At 52.6% G+C, this 22500-nt stretch overlaps 1 protein-coding gene across 6 annotated transcripts in view; it reads right to left on the bottom strand.

Annotated features, from left to right (window-relative positions):
• Positions 1 to 22500, bottom strand: part of LOC118213900 (plakophilin-4-like) — an 84866-nt gene that overhangs the window by 52643 nt on the left and 9723 nt on the right. For 3 of the 6 annotated variants that reach the window (XM_035393122.1, XM_035393121.1, XM_035393123.1), the window contains exon 2: positions 8408 to 8536. In XM_035393122.1, the coding sequence (XP_035249013.1) occupies positions 8408 to 8530 (123 nt within the window). In that variant the 5' untranslated portion in view covers positions 8531 to 8536. The other 3 variants (XM_035393120.1, XM_035393125.1, XM_035393124.1) reach the window with 3 other exon arrangements.

The following is a 22500-nucleotide window of genomic DNA, read 5'->3' as shown; positions in this document are numbered from 1 at the left end:
CGTCACACAGCAGAATTCCGAAGAACTGGAATTTCTTGGAAGTGATCCTCTCCCTCAGGAATATTAGTTATTAACACCATACAGTCTGAATGGAAAGTCCCCACATACACATGCAGTGTGTAGGGACTGGAAAATCCCTCACATTTAACAACTCATCCCAACATTACTGCATTGGGATTTTTTTTCTCCAAAAATCCCAATGCAGCTCACTCTGGAAATGCATACTCAAGAGAAATATACATCTGCATAATACAGTACAAGTACTGCACACAAACAGCGCACACAGATGGATCGGGTCTGACTTAATGGAGTCAGTTTATTCAGACCAGGAAGTAAAACTGATGGGAAATACACACGTGAAAACACAGCAGAAACAGGTAGGAGACCCTGGGTCCCTTTCTTTCATCCTAAACCCCAGTATTAGAGGAAACTGGCCCTCTGATGGATCCTCAGACTGCCGTTGAGGAACGCTGCGGCCTGACGTGATCGGACGTTCCCCCCGTACGCCCCGGGCGAGGCAGAGAGCCAAGTGCGCTCTGGGTAAGATAACGTTTCTAATCTTAGAACATCACCCCGTCAAAGCCCATTTCATCAGGGAGGGGGGGAAAAAACGCAACAGCGACCGCAGGGGACGAAGCCTTTCGCCAGCGTGTCCTTCGCTCTCCGCAAACGAAGAAACGCGGGGTTCCGACAGCGGGTCGTCCTTGTGTCGCTCCGCGTTCTCGATGTCCCCCCCCCTGCACCCCGACCGCGAATCGGGGGGACGAGAGAGGGAGGGCGCCTCACTAGCCCCGCCCAGCTGCGTCCCAAATCCTGCTGCCGCGTGGCTATTAATGTGCCCTTTCCAGAGCGATCTGCTGCGTGAGGCAAATGTGAAGTCAGCCGGGACTCAGATGTGCCTTCAGGAAAGAGTGGCTGCAAACCTCAATTATCTCCTTCAGCGGCAATCAGGCTTATGAGCGTGTGCGCATGTGCACGAGTGTGTGTGTGTGTGTGTGTGTGCGCGCGTGCGTGTGCGTGCGTCCGTGCATGTGCGCGTGTGTGTGCGCGCACGTGCACGTGACAGTTTCTGTGCGTCCGTGCATGTGCGCGTGTGTGTGCGCACGTGTGTGTGTGTGTGTGTGTGTGTGTGTGCGTGCATGTGTGTTCATGCATGTGCATGCAAGCATATGCATGTGCAAGCAAGGTGTGCACGTAAGTTTCACGACAGTACTGACCGACTCAAAATGGAGGCTAATCAGCTGCAGAACAGAAGGACTAAACTTCCTCTGTCCATCATGTTTCTCAAAGCTGCGTGGCATGCTGCTGTCTTAACGCAAGAGACGAGCACGCATTGACTTTTACCATATAATGCCACAGCGTTCAACTGCTCCACAAAGCCATTTCAGAAAGCTACCAAATGACAATTATTCACATCTGAACTGAATAACGGAGCTCAGACAGAACCTTATATTTAAACCGGGCAAATAACAACCCACAGGCAGCTTAAAAAATATCACAGCCGAGGCAGGGACAAAGCACTGCGCAGAAACCTCACGCAAATCCTCCCCAATCGCGGTGAAAGGAAAAGCCAAACGTACCAAAGGTGAACGGAGGCGACTGAGCGGTTTTCCACAGGCGAGCAAAACCAACACAAAAGCGCTCGGGCCCGACGCCCAAAAAGAACAAATTACTCTCACAATGCAAAAAAGGACGATCGATGACACCGATCCCAGAACTACCCGGACGCACAGTCACGGGTAAGGAGGGTCGACGCGCGTTTCTGTATGAAACTGGTCGGACTATCGGTGTCTGAACGCCGGGGGGGGTCCCGGGGGGGTCCGGCCGTCTCTCTTTACGCATCGCGGCTCCCCGCGGCGGCCGCGTCCGCACGAACACGAACGCGACAGCGTTTTTTTTTTTTTTAACGGGCCGGGCCGTCCCCTCTCCTGCCGGTCTCCACGGCGACGCGCTTCCCGCGGGTGGCGGTCCCGCTCGCTCTCCTCCCTCTCTGGATAACGGGTCCTGAGCCTGGCTGCGATTATCTATCACCGCCATTCCGGGCTAGTACGGCCAGTTCCTCTCCGGCCTGTCGGTGGAAAAACAACAAGACCGCCGAGGAGAGACTGTGCAGAAAGCACCATGCGAATGTAATTAGCACAGCCCCCCCCCCCCCCCCCCCATCCAGAGAGGAGAGAGGGTTGCCTGAGTGCTCTAAAGTCAGCCTTACCTCCTCTGCCTGCTATTGAAGTGGCTGTGAATAAAACGTAAGGAATTTGGCTTTGACTTTCTCCTCCTCCTCCTCCTAAAAAAAAAAAAAAGCCCTGCTGACCCGACACGAACAGTGTTTTACTAAGAGTCCCGCGGAATGCGGAACAAGCGGAAGTGAACTGGAGTGCCCGCAAGTTCAGGAGGCGTGGATTTTTTCTCAAACTTTTTTTTTTTTTTTTTTTTTTTTTTGGAACTGAGCTAGGTCATATCTGGGGCGCTGCTCCACAGCACGCATGCACACACACACACACACACAGCACACACAGCACACACACACACAGCACACACACACACACACACACACACACACACACACACACACACACAATAAAAGGAGAGGTCCTGGCGAGGAGCGTGAAGTGCGCTGAGGCCGCCAGTGCTCCAACTCCCCCCCACCCACCCCCCCCACCCCCCGACGCACATTCAGCCGAACAGACAGACAGACGTGAAGCACGGAAGAGACCGGCTCGGGAGGCGTGCGGCATCTCACCCGACGCTCACGCCGAACGCCAGCTGCTGCCGTTCAGGAGGGCCGAGCGCTCCAGAGCGTTAGCGTCTCGGAAGAGCCTTAGCGTCCGGGCACGGGCCCGGCGGGGCGGCGGAGCGCGCGGGAGAACCCCCTCCAGGCGTTCCACGCTCGGCACCCCGAAACTCTGCGACCCCCTCCCTTAAGAGCGACTCGCGCGCGGTTCCACGCTTCCTGCCGCAAAAACCAGACCTCACTGCAGCGCCCACGCCCAGCCGGACAGCCAGGACGCTCTGCCCGGGACGAAAGATAACCAGCGTCCTAATCTCCTTACGTCACACCGAGCCAGGGGGGCCTTCACAGGGAGCTTCACGCGTCTGCTGCACAGACGAGTCCTTCGCTGTGTGGCTTAAGGGCAAAGTCCCCGTGCAGCAGCCACCCTTAGAAAAAGAGGGCTGGGGAAGAAAGGGGCTTTCCCCCGCCGCGGCGGTATTTCCAAATGAGAGCGAATTCCAGCGAAACGCGAGACGGCGGGCTCCTGTTCTGGGAAACCGGTCGGCCGCGTCGGGGCGCGGAGAGAGGGGAGCGGCTGTGCAAACGTCGCCCCCCGTTTCTGATTGGAAGCAGGCTCGGCGCGCGTCCTTAAATCGCTCCCGCACCCGGGCGGGCGGCCAGGAGCCTGGCGACGCGTCGGGGCGCTGGATGTTCGAGCGGGAGGAGTCGCGGGGCTACCCCCTGAACACGGGACGTTCAGAAGACCCCCAGCCATTAAACTTAAGCCTGTAAACCCCACTGCCTGACTGAGTAGTGCATTACTCTTCTACTCTGAGGCCGTTTTTAAAAGAGCTTCTTTGTCCAGCGATATGTCCCGAGCTTTGCCCTTCAAAACGCACGGTAGTGACCTGGAAAGCAGGTGGTGGGAAAACGCACGCCGTCACAGGCACAGGTGGTCGAAACATTTGGTCCCGTCATAATTTAACTGAAACTGAAAAGCCAATTTCAGACCGAGACAGAAGGGTATTCAGGGAGCAGTCCGTCAGATGGAGATCGGCGAGCAGGGCCGTCCGTCTGTCTTCAGAAAACGCCTCCGGTCCGTATTTACAGAGCCTCCCCACAGGTGTAGCCAGAGAACTGCAGCCCTGTCAGGTCACCTGGTCCACACCGGCAGCCACTAGACCGGTCAAACGACCGCCATTTCCAGGAATCGACTCGCCTGGTCTGCACCTGTAGCCTGAAGCCCTGTCAATCGACCGGCGTCTCCAGGAATGATCTCACCAGGCTTTCAGCCACGACCAGAAACCAGAAACCCTGTCAAAATGCCGCAATTCCCAGGAGTCAACTCACCTGGCCTACAACCACAGCCAGAAGCTCCGTAAACCCCACCAGCATTTCCAGGCACTCGTCTCACACGACCTCCCCCCACATCCTGCAGCCTTTCAGTCTCCCAGAACCTCCAGGAACATCCACCCGGCCTCCACCCGCAGCCCGCCTCTCCCGAGGAAGGCTAGAAATAGACAGGAGCTCCATCCTGCAGCCCCGCGTAGAGCAGAGGAAGCAGGAGGGGGGGGGGGGGGGGGAAGAGGCGCTCCTCCAAAGCACGCATCCCCCCCCCCCCCCCAGTCACCCCCCAGAGGAAGCGCGGGAGGAACCTCATCAGCCGGGAACTCGTTAGGGGAACCCGCCTCTCCGGAGCGGGCGAGGAAGCGTCGCGTACGGACGCACGCGCGTCCCGCCAGCCGTGCCGCCGTGTCCGCGGGGAAGCGCGGCGTCCCACGGTCCAGTTTAATTAGCTAGCTCCTCCGGGAAAGGGGGGCTTGAGATGGAGAAGTTTTGGAGGGGTGACCGGATTTGAGGGGGTTGGTTGGCGACTCTGAGAAAAGCATCTTTCTCTTGGCCAGCGAAGCATTGACAATTTACATCCGGCGCGTAAGTCATAACCTTTTTTTATATTTTCCCCCCTGTGCTTTCTTGCCCACTGTCATAACATCTTGAGCGGCCTGCTGGTTGTCCATGATACCTCTCCGCTTGCCGAATCCAATCAGCCACGCCCTGTATTGCTGTGAAAATGGCGACTGGCTCAAATGGCCAGCACATTTTTTTTGGAAATGGTCTACTTCAACATTTTTTTAAAGTGTTGTGTAAATTTCTATGGAATAGAAGCTCCATACTGGCTATGCACCTTCTAAACGTATAATGTAAATGAATGTACCATCTATACGCTTTAGAAATGGCCCTTACATTTCCTTCAGTGCTAGCGTACACTTTGAGCCAACAGTCGGGCTACACACCATTGCATGTTCAGTTTAAAAGAGATGACAAATTGACTTAAAGCGCTAATTATTACAAACAATTACTGATTACACTGAATCAAAGAGCAAAGACCCAAATATACCACCATGATTATGTATACGTTGTTCTGAACTGAGATTTTCAAAATTGCTTTATTTATCCCATTCCTCAAAAATGATGAATTTAAGACTTTCACCAGAAGCCCTTTTCATGCGCAACCTTACGCAGCGACGTTCTGGAATATCGCTGATTAGGGATCTCGTGTGAATGGGAGTCAGGGCCCCCGTTCTGGAAAAAACAGTTTTGGCAACTTCCCAGCTCAGGGCCTAGTAAGATTTCCAGAAATGTTCCACTTCCCCGAGTGTGTCAGTGCGAATGAAGCCGTTGCATTAATGGATCAAGCAAGCAAAACAAACTTGCAAAGACCTCCATCAAGCTTTACAGTTTCTTACTAGCCATTGGAAAAAATAAAGGCAGCACATACATCAAATAAATGAGCTAGCTACACACACCGCACACACACGCACACACACGCAACAAATATTTATACAAAGGTTTTTAAACTTCCTTTTAAAATTTAAATACGGGAGGCCATTAAGTGCTATGATTCACTTTTTCTTCATTAGCAAGCTGAATGTAAGGTAGCTTTTCTAGCTAGTAAGCCGGAGTTAACATAATCATACCTCCCACCTCAGGCTTTTCCAGACAATAATTAGCCAACTGGCAGCATTATGTGTGAATGAATACTATCAACCTATCCTTCATTGTGTGAAAGAGAGAAGGCACGCGATTGTCAGAATTAATATGGCAATTTAAGTTCTATGTGTGGCAAGGACGAGTGTTACAGTGTGGGTGAGTCACCCTGGCTCCACGCAGAATGACCCCGTAAACAGTAGTCACTGGGATGATTTTTTTCTTTCGTACGGTGACTAAGACATACAAAAATGTGTCGCCGTGCCAACTCCCTCCTTCACGCTACGTTTCAGTTAAGAAGCGGCACTAGAAACTTGGCCCTACCCAATCCGACAAAGGGACACCTGAAAAACAATGGCGAACATGCTGAACTCGCTTGCAGGAAGAGCAAACAAGACCTTCAACGAATGCAACCGCACTATGAAATGGCACTACACATCACACACATTTACTAATTAATTATTGATGAAAAAGACAAAATATATACATAATATATAATATAAATACAAATATATATAAATATATAGAACTATAAGGGAATACACAGAAGCAGTCATATCTGGAAAAAGCATGTATGTATTTAAGTGTACCCAAAGAAACCCAGATTGTTTTTAAAGAATTCAAAAATCAAATGTGTTTTCCCGAGACTCCAGTTTGTATGTGGACGGCTGCAGAATGAAAACGGTTTCGGTATTGGGTTTCGCCGCCGCGAGGGACGAGCGCGCTAACGCGAGCTAAAAGCACTCGAGCGCGCAGCGAGGCTCGAGCGGGAGCAGCCTCCACGCGCTCGCCGAATTACCCCACACCACCTCAGCCCCGCACCTCCATTAGGCTTATTATCTGTGCGACCAAACCGATAACAGCGCACTTCCGATATCCAGAAAAGTCCAAACTGAAGCACAGCTCGCTTGCATTCCCACGTGTGTGCATCTTTTTTTACGTTCGTATGAAGCGCGAGTGGGAAAATACACTTTTCAGTACAAGAGAAAGGGGGGGGGGGGGGGAAATCTTTGGCCGGTAATAAGCGGAAAGTAATGGCACAGATGGCTGATCAAAGGCCGCTGGAAAAGAACAAATCCGCTCGTAAACGCGCTCCTCTCCGCTAACGAGAACGACTAGCGCTCAGCGCAAAACAGAGGCAAAGCTCGCCAAGCCATTCAAAGAGAAAAACAAAAAAAAAAAAACACTGTTCCAATAGCAGGATTCCCCCCCCCCCCCGAAAAAGAACCGGAGGGACGGTAACAGACAGGCCAGGTAAACTTTCTGCTTGTTTGGACGTCCTCCAGACCTGCGTAAACTCTTTAGCGCGTTAGCGCGTTAGCCGCGAGTCTCTCCCCCGCGCCGCCGCGCAGAAACAGCACACTCAACTCACCCCGGCGGCGCTCATCGTAGCTAGCGCTCAGCGCAGCGCGGGCCAGCATGTTCAGACCAGCACGGCCCCTCGCACGTCTGTTTTTCCACAGTTCGGGAGAAGCCGCGTGAAAAGAGGGAAGAGAAAAAAAAGATATATATATCCCAGCGAAACGGCGCTGACCTCCATGCGGCACCGGCTTTCCTCCTCCTCCTCCTCCTCCTCCTCCTCCTCTCAGCTCCCGGCAGCCATGTCGGGGATTAATTTAACTGACGGCAGAGTCCCAAACAACGATCTCCTCAGAGGCGTGCGCGCAGCCTGCTTCACCCAGCCCGGCTACAGCTCTGCACTCCACAGCACTGAGAGAGCGGGGGGGGGGGAGGGAGAGAGAGCGAGAGCGCAAGAGAGAAAGCAAGAGAGAGAGACAGAGCGAAAGAGAGAGAGAGGGAGAGAGCGTGCAATGGAGAGAGCAAAATACAATAGAGAGAGAGAGCGAGGGAGAGAGAGCGGGAGAGCCAGGCTCGACCGACAGCCACTCCAGGGAAGGAAGCGGCAGTGACAGGTGCTCTCCAGCGGAGCTCCTTCCTGTTGTCTTGAGTAAACAATGAGGAGGTTGGGCCGGAGCCACGCGGGAAGGGAGCGGCCGCGCGGAGAGGATATGACACGCGCGCTGCCCAATCAGGACGGCTCGTTCGTCTGTTTGAACTAGATACACCTAAGATAGCCCAGATTCATGACCGCAAGATTGCTCAACTAACCCCCCCCCCCCCCACACACACACACACCTACCCCCCCCGTCAGCCCAAAGCCTCCCAACCTCTGCCCTGCAATCGCAAAGCAAACACCGGTTCCCATCCAAGAGAAAGGAAGAAACGCCAGATCGATAAATTTCAAATCGACCTTGGCGCGACCCCCGCGGATTTCTTCCTGACCGGATGACACGCGCGTTTGATCCGAGCAGGAAACCGCCGAGCGAAAACGATTTCTTTTTTTTACGGAAAGGGTAAGTTGAAGCACTTGTGTTCTGACCCGCGCTTGGCTCTCGAGACTCGAGACTATCTGCACATGATGCCGACGCAGACACACGCGAATAAAAAGCTCTTTTGTGGGGCCCTTATTTTAAAATCCGCAAGCCCGCCCGTATCAAACACAAACAGTGCAGCTCCTTCATAGTTGCAGAATGCTGTTTATACTTTAAGGCTGCCTCTGGCTCTTCGTCGATGGGTCAGGCAGCACGGGTGCCAACAGCCAAAGGCCCGACAGACCGGCAGGGCTTCGCTTCGCGAGAGGAGGGACAGCGGGCTGGACTGCAGCGAGGCCAGCGGGAAGGGCAGGGACGCTTCCGGAGAGGGGGTTACCTGCTCCTTGACGGAGGCCAGGATGTTGGTGGCGTTGCTGTCGGGCTCCAGGCCGTGGCCGGAGGCTCCCTGGCGGACGCTCAGCCCCTCCTCCATCGCTGGGCCCGGCTCAGGAGCTGGCATTCCCCCCTGCGGGAGCAGAGAGCGCAATCTGCTCAGCGCGGCTGCAGCACAGCGTGCATGTACAGATACACACACACACACACAGATATACACACACACACACACACTCACACACACACACACACACAGAGATACACACACACACACACACACACACACACACTGATACACACACACACACACACACACACACTGAGATACACACACACACACACACACTGAGATACACACACACACTCACGCACACAGACACAGACACGCACACAGACACGCACACAGACACGCACACAGACACGCACACAGACACGCACACAGACACAGACACAGACACAGACACAGACACAGACACAGACACAGACACAGACACAGACACAGACACAGACACAGACACAGACACACACTCACACTCACACTCACACTCACACTCACACTCACACTCACACTCACACTCACACTCAGATACACACGCAGACACACATACAGACATACACAAGCACTCACACTCACACTCACACTCACACTCACACTCACACTCACACTCACACTCACACTCACACTCACACTCACACTCACACTCACACTCACACTCACACTCAGATACACACGCAGACACACATACAGACATACACAAGCACACACAGACATACGCACAAGCCCACGCACAGACATTCACACACACACACACACACACGCACACAGCACACACACCTGCAGGGACACACAGCTGCTCCTGAGCATAAACACGGGCACACACAAATGTTTACACAGCATGCAATATGAGCCACTTATGTGTCCAACATGAACAGACTGCTTCCATGTCTGCTGTCTGTGCGAATAAAGCAAGGCACAGCCAAGCACACGTCTGCACCCACACACGTCTGCACCAACACGCCACACACACACACACACACACGTCTGCACCAACACGCCACGCACACGTCTGCACCAACACGCCACACACACGCGAGCACACACACACACACGTAAAACACGCGCACACACTGTTCCTGAAGAGCAGATAAAAGGCTGCATGATGTGAGCTCGTGTGAGAGGCTGTGAATTGTGTGCCACAGAAACAGATCCGTGTGCCAGAGAGCACAGCAGGGTACCACAGGCTACAGCCAAACACACAGGCAGCTCTATTGCACACAATATTCCTCACAGACGGAAACAAAGAGAAAAGAAACACACACACACACACACACACACACACACACACACACACACACACGTATGTACACACACACAGAGTATATGTATGTACACACAGGTACACACACACACACACACACACACACACGTACACACACGTACACACACGTACACACTGGTACACACACGTACACACTGGTACACACACACACACACACACACACACACACTCTCTCTCTCTCTCTGATCAGGGGAAAGAAATCCAGAACTGGAAAGAAACAGCAGCTCAGAGCATGCTTCATGTCAGCACTGCCTACCCACAATCCCCAGCTTCTACTCCGGTGTTCCACCCATGCATCACTCCTCGCAGTAATACGCTTTAGGAGCCCCACAGAGAATCGGTAAATAATAGATGGCGTGCGGTGCAGTTCAATGGGGCAGGATTATCAGTCCTGGAAATGTGTTTATTTCCCCAGTAAACTCGCTGCTCTTTGTTTTGGTTGGTCTCCGCGTTGCTGTAGAGCATGGTGATTGGTTCACGTGACTCAAAGAGGTGTGGTTTATTTAAATGAATCAAACTAGCTTATGTAAGTGCTTGGACCCATTTCTCTACCCTTTTGAAAGTGGAGGCCTTTCACTCTTTCTGTTTGTAAACCGGAGAAAGAAATGCGTTAATTAGGTAGCCGATGAAATACAAATTGACACAGAAAATGGAAATTATTATTTTTTACAACACTGAGTCTTTAATGAACAGTTAAATGAGCTCTGAAATGGAAAAAATGATAGTTTTGTAAAGGAAAAGTTAACTTTTTTTCTGCTCGTTAAGCCACTTCAGTAACAAAGAAGTTCTTCCTCGCAGAAGAGAACATTTGTGCAGCGGATTCAATTTCCTGTGCGTTTTGTTCTCAACGCTGAGGATCAAATGATCTGTGCGTTTGTGTGGATGTTCATGCGTATGTTTGTGTACGTTTGTACGCATGTTTGCGTGTATGTTTATGCATATATGTTTCTGTGTACGTTTGTACATATGTTTGTGTGTATGTTTATGCATATATGTTTGTGTGCACGTTTGTATGCATGTTTGTGTGTATGTTTATGCATACATGTTTTGTGTACGTTTGTCCGCATGTTTGGGTGTATGTTTATGCATATATGTTTGTGTGCACGTTTGTACGCATGTTTGTGTGTATGTTTATGCATATATGTTTGTGTGCACGTTTGTACGCATGTTTGGGTGTATGTTTATGCATATATGTTTGTGTGTACGTTTGTACGTAAATGTTTGTGTGTATGTTTATGCATATATGTTTGTGTGTATGTTTGTACGTATGTTTGTGTGTACGTTTGTACATATGTTTGTGTGTATGTTTATGCATATATGTTTGTGTGTATGTTCATGCATGTGTTTGTTCGCCTGTATAGCCAACACACAGAAACACACTTAGTGCTGAAAACAAAAATGAAAAATCTAAACGGACGGTTCGAGCTCAGCAGCGCCATCGCTGCGGTGTCCGATATCCACAGCCCATCGATAAAGCCCCTTTTCCCCTTTCTTTCACCGCTCCTGAAAAGCGGAGCGATCAGCTCTCTGCAGCGCGAGTCACGGCCTCCCGGGACCATACTCAGCGTCCGGCGGGAAACCCGCGAGACATCCGACCGCGAATGTGACCCGGCGGTATTCGGGGCCGCAGAGCCCAGGGCGCTCGCTTCGCGGCACCGCCGGCCTAACGGCGCTCGGGCGCCGGCGGAGGAGCCGAGCGGAACCGCTATCCAGCGCCGCGCTCGCCCGTTTTGATGTTAAAGCGCGGGTTCGATTTTTCCCAAACCGCTATTTCAGACTTTGAAGAGCCCGAGTTATTCACACAGGAGGAAGCGCCGGGCCCCTGGAAATCAGAGAAGCCGCTTCGTTCCGGAATGCTCCGGGCTGCTGTTGTTATAGTACGCTCAGGAGAGTATGAGCGCTATGCAGAGCGCTATGTAGAGGACTATGTGGAGCGCTATGCGAAGCACGCTCGCCGTACTGCCCGCCAGGCTGAGACAATGGGGCCGTTTTTGGCATCGCGTACAGGGCAGGCTGAGACAATGGGGCCATTTTTGGCATCGCGTACAGGGCAGGTCACGCTACCGAGGATTTCCTTTGACGGACAGGCCCGTCGCCATGGTCATCGTAGCAGTCACCATTCCTCAGCAGTGGCATGACTGCCGCAGGACTCAGACCTGCTATTTCTCTGGCCAATCGCTGTTGTTTTTCTGCTCTTCTGGCCACTCACTGTTATTTTTCTGCTCTTCTGGCCAATCACAGTTGTTTTTCTGCTCTTCTGGCCAATCGCAGATGGTTTTCCAGCTTCATCTCACCCCCCAGTCACGCCTGTCACACGGTCACTCCAGGTGTCCGTCTTCGCCCCGCTCGCCTGCTCGGTGGGGGAGGGCCTGCCCGAGCCAGTTTGCCCTTTAATTAAAGGTGAAACCTCGCCCTGCCGCTTGTCCTGTGATCCCAGCAGCTCTCCTGTCTCTTCACATCGCACCCGCAGACACCCCCCTCCCCCCCCCCACCTCCCCCGTTCCTCTCAAAGGCAGGCTCTTAGCCTCCAGCGCTCAGGGGATGAGAAGGGAGAGCAAGCCCTCACTGCTTTCTGTACGGTCACCTGGTTTACCCAACGCCGTCCATCCGACCTGGTTTACCCAACGCCGTCCATCCGACCTGGTTTACCCAACGCCGTCCATCCGACCTGGTTTACCCAACGCCGTCCATCCGACCTGGTTTACCCAACACCGTCCATGTTTACCCAACGCCGTCCATCCGACCTGGTTTACCCAACGCCGTCCATCCGACCTGGTTTACCCAAACGCCGTCCATCCGACCGCTCTCAGCCCATTCCCCCACACTGCCTGCACTATGAATGCGTCTCGGATCCACCGCGGCACTGTACCCTGTTATTAATATTGCTTCCGTTCTATTTTTCAGCTGTAAACGATCTTTCAAACGCTGTTTACCTGGCCAAATCACTTGCGTTTAGCCACTCTAATGGTAAACCTTTCACTTGCACTGAAAACCTCATAAAAAGTATTAAAGTAAACCTCACAGAAACCCAGCCGTTAGCATGGCCTGTGTCCCAGGCTGCAGTACACCGCAGTGCTGAGGGAAACTTAGCCATTAGCATGGCCTGTGTCACAGGCTCAGATACATCAGTGTGTAGAGGGAGACGTAGCCATTAGCATGGCCTGTGTCCCAGGCTGCAGTACACCGCAGTGCTGAGGCTGCTCTGTCAGCACACTGACGTGCAGTAGATAATGCTAATGACACCCCACCTGACCCTAAGGGCGAGCGTCTGGCTGGCCCCCTGCCCCCTACACGGCCCGGGCGGAACACGCTGCCCTGGAGCAAGCCAGAGGTTAAGACAACCCAGAGCCCAGGGCGCTCTATAATTAGCGTTCGGGGAGCCTGACACATGTTCGAAAAGGTGACGCGTCGTGCGGTTCAGACGCATAAGAACTCAGCCGTCAGCGCAATGTTTTCTGCTGGAAGTAGACCGCACTGGAGCAATGAAAGACAGAAGAAAAACAAACAGCAGTGAACCTCCGAGCACCGTGTGACTGCTCCCAATAGCCCAGCCCTGGCTGTTCTCACACTGCAGAACCCACATCCAGACTCTCTAAGGAAGTCCTTTGGGGGGGAAAAAAAACCTCCATCGTTTCTGGATAGGCCAAGAAAAAGCTGTGTATGACCCCGCCCTTCCTCCCAGAGGCAGGTCACATGGTCTGATGACATTACAGCTCAGCCACGCACTGGCCCACCTCCCTCTCTCCCGCAAACGTAGCCCCTCCAGCTCGGTCAGTGCCTGTCTGTGGTGTAATGGCGCTGGCAAGCGAACTGGCAAACTGACATCACTTCCTCATTTCTTTAGTGGAACGGCGTTCTTAATGCATCAAAAGAAATCCAGTGGCAAGAGAGAGCAGACAGTCTTTCAGAAATACACATTTGGGATTTATTTCTCAATGAAGTGAAGCATACACCGTAAAACTGGTTTATACAACATTTCATACCCTGGCTATTCCAGTTAGGCAGAGAGCAAAGTTTTTTAACAACGGGGGGGGGGGGGGGGGGCAAATACATTCGGCAGCAACCCATACCTTTCAATAAACGCTCTCCCAGCAGCAACAGCTGCAGCCTCGTCCGTCACATTTCGCCCGCAGAAAATGCAGTTTAACCGGTCTTATGGATAAACTATTTTCAGGTCGCTCAGGATTAGCACCTGTGCCCCGTCAAAGGAGTCCCAAACGATCACAGAGGCAAGGACAAATGCCTCTTCTGGCGCGTTTTTATTTTTACCGTGAGGAAGAGCGCCTCTCGGCTCCCTCCGGCCCCAACGGCCGAGCGGTGAAAAGGTCCCGTTGATTGATGAAGGGTAAAGGGACATCAAACGCCGGGCGCAGGAGGGCCGGTAATTACTGGGGAAGGAAAATCTCCAATGAAAGGCCCTCACAGGATTGATGGCTCAGGGTTTATCTGCAGCCGGCCCGAATCCGCGCCGCCAAGACCCGCTTCTCTGCGGATAATAAAAAAAAGGGCAGCCCGGGTTTCGCTTTCTCCAAAAAAAAAAAGTTAAATTAAATAGAGAGCCAGATGTTCTCTGGGGGATTTGGAGGCGGAGACGCGACGGGGGTTTCTCGAGCCGCGGCCCCGCCGCACGGGCGCGTCGACTCCCGCGACGCTCTCTGCACCCCCGCGGGCTACGCGCTTCTGCAGCGGGGGCCGGCGTCCGGAGGAGAAGCGCGTCCCTCAGCGCGTTATCGAAGGGAAAAAAGGGAAAGCCAGACACCGCTTTTGCAAACGTCCGCTTGTACAAGGCTCCCTTATTTCGATTTCAAAACGTTAATCTCCCCCTTCATTTTCCATTTGCATCCTCCATTGTCGTTTTTCTCCCATAACTTTTTTCAAAATTTTATGAAATGAAGTAGGCTAACTCGCCGATGGTTGAAAACGTCCAGAGAGACTCGCTTTCATAAATAAATGGGAAATAAAGTGTGGCTACAGTGAATGAACTGGCCTCTCCTTGGCAGAAAGTCTGCAAGGTCCTCTAGGATTCAGAGAACCCATCTCACATGATAATCCAGCCTCTCACCTCAGAGTACCCGCAAAGCAAAGACACACGTTTTTTTTTTTTTTTGCACTCCCTCCCTTTTTCTTATTTTATTGGTCAATACAAGTAAACCACATTCCTCATTTAATTGATATCAAACCAGTTCCACAATAAACTATTTGTCTGTGGGAATTTTTTAATTCCACTTGCATGCCCTTATCGAAAACGATTCTGTTTTGCAAACACAGGTTCTGCAATCCTGTCAGTTAGTCCGTGACTTTGGAAAGGCAGGAACCTTGGAACACACAATGCTAGCGCAATAATTAAATCCGCCTTATCAACACAAGCAGCATATCAAGGCAACGGCTACACAGAGAGCAGCACATTATTATCTGTAAATAATATAGGCTAAGCTAATTGCACAACATGCTTCGGCTGCCAGGAGGACTGCACCGTTTCCCTTTCTGAAACCAGCCAGTGGGCACAGACAGCTTGCGCACACTGTCGGTGCTCCTGCTCTGCAGTAGCCTGCAGGACGAAGCGAGCCAGGTGGAGGCTGTGAGCAGCCAGCCAGTCCTCTACAACAGCGTTCAGAGCAGTCACGATACCACAGAGCCGTCGCGATACCACAGAGCCGTCGCGATACCACAGAGCCGTCGCGATACCACAGCGCCGTCGCGATACCACAACGCCATTGCGATACCACAGAGCCGTTGCGATACTCCAGAGCAGTTACGATACCACAGGGCCATCGCAATACTGCAGAGCAGTCACAATACCGCAGAGAAGTCGTGACACCACAGAGCATTCACGATACCCACAAGAACCCCCGCGCTTCGTCACTTTTGAAGAGCGAGTCATCTTCAGTTATTCAGAAGTGACATTTACATTCCCCCGCGCTTCCTCTGACTTAACTCGAGTGCAATCGATGCCGCAGTTAAGCGCAGGCAAACAAAGAAATGAACAGCAAAACCTGCCTTGGAATTTCACATAGGCTAAGTGCTAGGCCTTGACCATAGGTCATTTCTGTATCACACTCAACTCAAACCAACGCACTACTACGGAGGACAGATCTCGCCACCTTGTGGGTACCGTTCTGTAAGCAGGCGTATTGCCAGCAACAGCAGCCAAAAAGAAATACCCTAAGAAAGGCTAACAGGCTCAAGGTAGTTATTAATAAGGGGGACGCAGCACCCAGGCCCCCTGTTCCACACATGCATTAAGGGCGAGGCTGAAAAAGCACAACAGCCCACTGGGACTACTGTGCGCTGTACGGCTTTCAGCCGGAAACGTCCCCCGATACCTTCCGAAAAAAACCAAGAACGCTCCATAGAAACGCTTCTAAACGGCGCTTCCTCTGCGGAGGTCGGCGCTGAGGTGGCGGTAAAGGTGTGGCTCAGGAGTCTCGGGGAGAAGGGGCGACGGCCTTCGGGCCAGAATGTGAACCGGCCGCTCCGAATGTTTGGCTCTCCGTGAGGCCCGACAGCTGAAAAGGCTCCGCTCTCCGCGCGGCGAGACAGGAAGCTGCGGAATGCCTCCCTGGACGCGACGGCGGGCGGCGACGGCTCGCAAACGCGCGAGCGGGTTTTCGCCGCAGACGACTCCCGAGAGAGCGTCTGAACTGATGCATGTATCCACGACGACAGCCCAGCGCAGCGAACTCCATTACCCTTCGGTTTTAAAAGGCTGAAATCCTCCGCAGCGAAACTTCCAACAGGAGAACTCGACATGGTGTGAACAGCTCTCCATTTTGACAACCGCACCGTAAAACCGTTTCATAATGAAGTTGACGGTGCGAATCCTGGATGAGGATTATTAGGGCATGAACCACCTCAGGAGCGTACTTCTTTAACAGTGCTCAAGATAAAACAAGGTAAAGCTATTCATGGAGGATACTCATGAAGACACAACCTCCCAGGTGCTTGGCACAGGGTAGGCCCAGGTTCTGTTTGAACAGGTAAAGTTTCAGAACGCGCTACAAAATGTCGAGTAATTCTGTGGTCCTGATGATTCTTACACACCGTGAATAACCAGCCGTACGCTGACAGGAGCCTTGAGCACACTCTCCCAGCACAACTGCAAAGCCTATCCTGGAAACATGAGCCCACGCACGCTCCCAACACACAATATCTGTCCCACCTTTCAACTCCTGACCTCCCCACCCCACCCCCAGCAAAGCTCAGAAAACACGCTCACGGACGGGTTCCTAAATAGAACGCTCATAAATATGGTGGTGACAGCTTTTCAGATTTTCACACGCCGATCCCTCAGGGGAACATGGCCGCCGATCCCTCAGGGGAACATGGCCGCCGAGGCATCGACAAAAGCTGGATGAAGGCGTACCTCGGAGGCCGCACGCTCAGAAAAAAGAGGGTTTCTTAAAGGGTTCTTCGGCTCGTCGTCACGGGGGAACCCTCTATGGTGGGTGTGGAGAGTGCGGAAGCTCCCAGACTGAACCAATCTGCCCGACCAAGAGCCCTCGAACTGGAGAGGGTTCCTCTGAGGAGACACAGAGGGGCCTTCTGGAACCCCTTTCTTCTGAGACTGCGGGGCCTTTACTGGCGGTATGTGAACATCTTCTTTAGAACCTCCAGCCTCTCATGTTAGCATTAGCATTTCACTATTACAAGGCCCTGGGCCAGCCAAGAAAGTCCCTGTGGACCAGGATCAGAACACACAACTGTAACTGTAAAATAATATCCTGCAGGGAAATGAAGGTGGATGCTCCCCCTCTGCTTGTTTGTTTAAAAAACAAAAACAAATTGTAAGACAAACCCAGTGCATTTCACTCCAGAACTGTTGGGTATCGCTTCTTTTGTGCCAGTGAAGGGACTGAACAGGAAGAATAAAAGAAACGTCGCTTCGCTCTTCTCCGAGCGCAGAATAATTTCAATCAAATGTTCTCTCCCCGTTCGCTTCGCGTTGAAGGAGCGAGGCTTCATTTGTCTCGTTCCGCAGACGGCGGGCGAAGCTGTCACACTTCGGCGCCCGTGCCGAGAGTGAAGAAAACAACGTCGGATGAGAAACGAGGACGGAAAAGCAGCGATATTAAAGGCGGTGGGAACGGCTGTTAATTTAAGCGAATCCCGGTGACAATTAGCTCGATGCTCGCGCCGCGCCGCGAGCCGCAGCGCTGCGCTGGGGAGTGATTTACTGAGCGCGCTCAGACCTCGCCGGGCCCCGCCCATTTCAGACCCGTTTCATATCTGGAGACGAACGGCCTCCCGTCGAGCGATCGGTCACGCTCGCGCGCGGCGCCGCCGGCTCGTTCATCACAAGGGAAGCGCGGCGCTAAGTTCATTAGCGGGATTCGCCGGCGAGGAGGAAGACGGCCGGCAAACGGATCTTTTCGGTCGTCTCCAGAGCGGGTACGCCACGCCGTTCGTTTACACGCGTCTTCGTGCCCAGTGACATTATAACACTCGTAATAAAGACAGCGACGCAGCAGAGCGCATTAAGCTTAGCAATGTGGTCACTAATACAGCCTCCTCTTTCAAATGAACCGAGCCTTCCCCAAGCTTCCCGGGGTGGGGGGGGGATACCCAGACTCTTATTTTGGAGGCTGCCTGTCTCTCTCTCTTTTGGTGAGCAGGGTCCTCTCGGTTGCGGTGGCCACGGAAGCCATGAAAGGCAGCTACAGAGGTGTACTTCCTGGGAAACTGTAAACGTCACAGGAAACGCCCTCTCCTTAATTACAACCTCCCGTTGATGACAAATGCTCCTGTTTGTCAAAATCAAAGCCTTAATGAGCTGCCACGGGGGCGTGTGTCCAAAAATGGAGCTTCACTGTGAAAACACCTGCAGCCACGCTACGGCCCCATTTAACACTGAATAACCCTGGGGTTCGCTCACAGGTGAAATGAGACGCAGTGGAGAGAACCTGCGCCGTTCGCAAGTTATTACATCCGAGGCGCGCGTAAACATACTCAAATTAACCGGAATGCGTTTTCTTGGGAAAAGCCGTACCTTTTCATTATTCATCGTTCATTTTCGAAAAGGGCAGATGAGAGATAAGGAAAGAGTCCGGCCCGCCCCGAGGCAGAAGACGGCCGCCGTTAACGCGGGCCTTGGAGGCGAGGGAAAGAGCGGCGGTTCGCCCGAAGGGTCTGTTGGCTCTGACGTAACGGGGACGACAGCCCGCCTTGCGTAACTCTTTATTCCCAAGCAGAGCTATTTAGAGATAATGCAGCCGTGACCTTCTCACCCAGAAGACCACGGGCTCTCTGAGTGCAAACGCTCGAGAAAAGAAAAAAAAAAACTAACTAACGTAGGAGCTTGAGGACGCCATGGCAACACTTTAGGCTCACGGCCGCGTGCAAATATTACACAAGAGTGCCGATAGACGCAACCGGGGTGGGGGGGGGGGTTGGGATGACATTGGCAGAAGGGCATTTTGGAAGCCAAATTCCACCCCTCCTCCCCCCCTCCCCCTCCCTATCATGACACCCAAAAGAACAGTGAAAAATTTTGGCTTCTGTGAAAGGGGGGGAGGAGGGGCAGCAGCGCGAAGAAACGTGTAAAGATGCTAATTCCGCCGGAGAGGCGGAAGGGCTCGGTAGCGGCGGGGGGGGGGGCGTTAGCGGCGAATATTAGGCACCGCGGAGCTCTACGGGGGGGTCAGGGAGCAGTGCGCTGCCTTTTATTCCAGCGGCGTGGATGTTAGTCACAATTACAGACCGCAGAAGCGCTTTTACTTACTCCCGACAGCAGAAGATTGCATTTAATGCTCATAAAAGCAACCATCTGCCGCGCTCCTTTCAGGCCGGCGCTCGTATATCGCAGGGCGACCGTCCTTCCTCGGGTTCGCGGCTCGTCTTCTCGGCCGCGCGCGCCCGGACCTGACGAAATCTGCCTTTTTTTTCTGCATTATGAGCTCTTTTCATCCACAATCCATGTTCTCTCGCTTTCTTCTGCTGCATAATTCAAGTCAAAGATGTCACTCGCTGTCTTTCAGAAAGATTTCAGAAGGATTACAAGGTTCTCTCTCCCCATCTTCTGACATCATCGATATTCCGGCGGAGCAAACATTACAAGCGCATAAAAGCTGGGGGAGGCGCGGGGGGGTGGGGGGTGGGGGGGGGTGTTACAGTATCAAAACAGATCAGCCATCGTCTACACAGCGGTGTGTGGCAGCCAAGCCAAAGTCTCTTTATTCTGTTTTTAAATTCCTCCCGTGTTATTCCAAACGTTCGGTCTTGTTCGGCCTGTTGTAAACACCAAAGTTGTTGCCACGGTGAGCGGTCCCAACGGTGCCCTCCCGGCGCTTTCCTGGCAGTTGGAGTTGTCACGGGTGACCTTAACAAGGAGTAGCTTGATGTAGCGAAGGCCCGTTAGCACGCGCGGCGCAGGCAGCACGCATTGGGGTGGCAGGTATGCCATCCCGCCAAGTTACGCCTTGGCGGGGGCATGCCCCATACCTATACAGCACCAAGAGTTTGGCACTTTTCAGGGTTCCCCACATTTCATTTACACAGGGAGGCCCTGCTCAGGCCTTCCACTCGCTCCATGGTCAATCCACCCCGTTCACTTTTCCTTAGCAAAGCTCTCGACCCCACAGCCCTTCATCTCTCCAGACTTCCGCCAGCGAAAGAGCGGCGGACGAGGGAGAACGAGAGGTCGTCGCTCTGGGCTCGACCCTTGCGCTCGACCCGGTCACTGCAATCCACAGCGACCGCTGACTGTCCGTGACCTCGCCGAAAAACAAGACTTTCGAGCGAACCCTGCAACTCCACGACAAGGTCGCAATACGGGGAAGTGTCAGAGATCACCTGTGATCAGAAACGTGCATGAGAGAGTAAAGCTGAAGCTATGAAGGAGAGAGAAACGTCACCGTCCCAATGTCAGAGGCTTCCATCTCAGAGAAACATGCACTCTGGGGGCATTAAGGAAAAATGGAAACGCTGGCCATTGTCCAGTCGATGACCGAAATCCCTTGGATCATCTGGGCAGGGAGTGGGAAGACTGAAAATAAATCTGAACCCGGGATTAGCTTTTGGCTAGAGCAGTGGGCAGCATGAGTAACCATTCCAACCATTGCCCAGTACTGTTTTCAACCTTCACACAGTCAGGGAGCAAAGCATCACACTCCATTATACACTAGGAGAAGCTGCTATATGAGCAGATATAGTTTATAAGCAACCTTACGAATATTGAAAAATGCTCTTGCTTTCCCAAGACCCCACTCCACCGAGCAGTGCCAGGAGCTGTATGTGTAGAGCTGGGGAGCAGAGGTAGAAACCAGTGGATCTACACAGATGGCTATAATTGAATTATAAATCACCTGCAACGGAACAGCGAGAAAGATTCCTTGCTGGTATGTTCAGATGAGATTGATGCAGGGAGTGCGATACGTTTACAGCACTGAGCTGGAACAGGGAGTGCGAGACGTTTACAGCACTGAGGTGGAACAGGGTGTGAGACGTTTACAGCACTGAGGTGGAACAGGGTGTGTGAGACGTTTACAGCACTGAGGTGGAACAGGGTGTGTGAGACGTTTACAGCACTGAGGTGGAACAGGGCTGAGGTGGAACAGGGTGTGAGACGTTTACAGCACTGAGGTGGAACAGGGCTGAGGTGGAACAGGGTGTGTGTGACGTTTACAGCGCTGAGGTGGAACAGGGCTGAGGTGGAACAGGGTGTGAGACGTTTACAGCACTGAGGTGGAACAGGGCTGAGGTGGAACAGGGTGTGTGTGACGTTTACAGCGCTGAGGTGGAACAGGGTGTGTGAGACGTTACAGCACTGAGGTGGAACAGGGCTGAGGTGGAACAGGGTGTGTGAGACGTTTACAGCACTGAGGTTGAACTTGTCCTTTCATCAAAGGTGAGCACAGAAATGTGTGCCCTGAGGACACACTGCCCCACAAATTAGAGAATGACACAGTGTACATCACCGCGTTTCTCCTCAGGGTATTTCTGGAGAATCGCTCCATTTCACACACACTCACACGCGCTGCAAAAAGACAAAAACAGTCCTTGACCTAAAAAGTGGACGCCTTGTACAGTGGCACTTTACTGCATTGCACCGCAACCTTGTTTAAACTTTTCCAGGTGCTACAATAGCTAGCTCAATGCTAAAATAGAATATCACGTTTTAATCATTTATATTTGGCTTAAAACAAACTGCTCCATACAGGCAGACCATTTAAGAACACAGAGAACTTCATAAATACCCACCCTCGTGTGAGTCTTATAGAAACAAAATATTTTCTTTGTATAAACAACTCCGAGGAGGTAAGGTGCAGCTGTTTGACAGGAATCAAACAGAGGATCTTTGGCCATATAAGTGCTTGGAATAACACACCCCGGGGAACGATATGAGCCCTTTTCCTGCCAACAACACACACTTAAAACACGGAGCGGGGAAACCGAGAACTTTAACAAATCGGCCGCTTGCCATCACACACAGACTGTTAGCAGCGCAGCGACGATGGAGTTACAGTAAGCTACAGTCTGGCGTTCTCCTGGCTCCCTTAAAGCTGTATCTGGTTTTCCGCCCGGGGGAGATGCTCGGAGATAAGGAGAGGATTTCTGGCGAAGACGAAATTCACCGAGGCGTGGCCGCGGCTGTCAGTCTCGTCCCCGGTGCGGCGGTGAGCTGACGCCTCCAGGTTCCGGCGTTTTCCACAGACACGCGCTCGCCGGCCTCACGTTACCCCCGTCCGGAGGCGGGTTTTTCGGAGCCTCGCTGATTTATGTGGGCCACGTTCGCGCGCGGAAGGCCGCTTTCTCACACAAA

Source organism: Anguilla anguilla, chromosome 15 (assembly GCF_013347855.1).
Source record: "Anguilla anguilla isolate fAngAng1 chromosome 15, fAngAng1.pri, whole genome shotgun sequence".
In the NCBI taxonomy this organism is placed as follows: domain Eukaryota; kingdom Metazoa; phylum Chordata; class Actinopteri; order Anguilliformes; family Anguillidae; genus Anguilla; species Anguilla anguilla.
The sequence above is the reverse complement of the archived record's forward strand: the minus strand, read 5'-3'. Positions and strand labels throughout refer to the sequence as shown.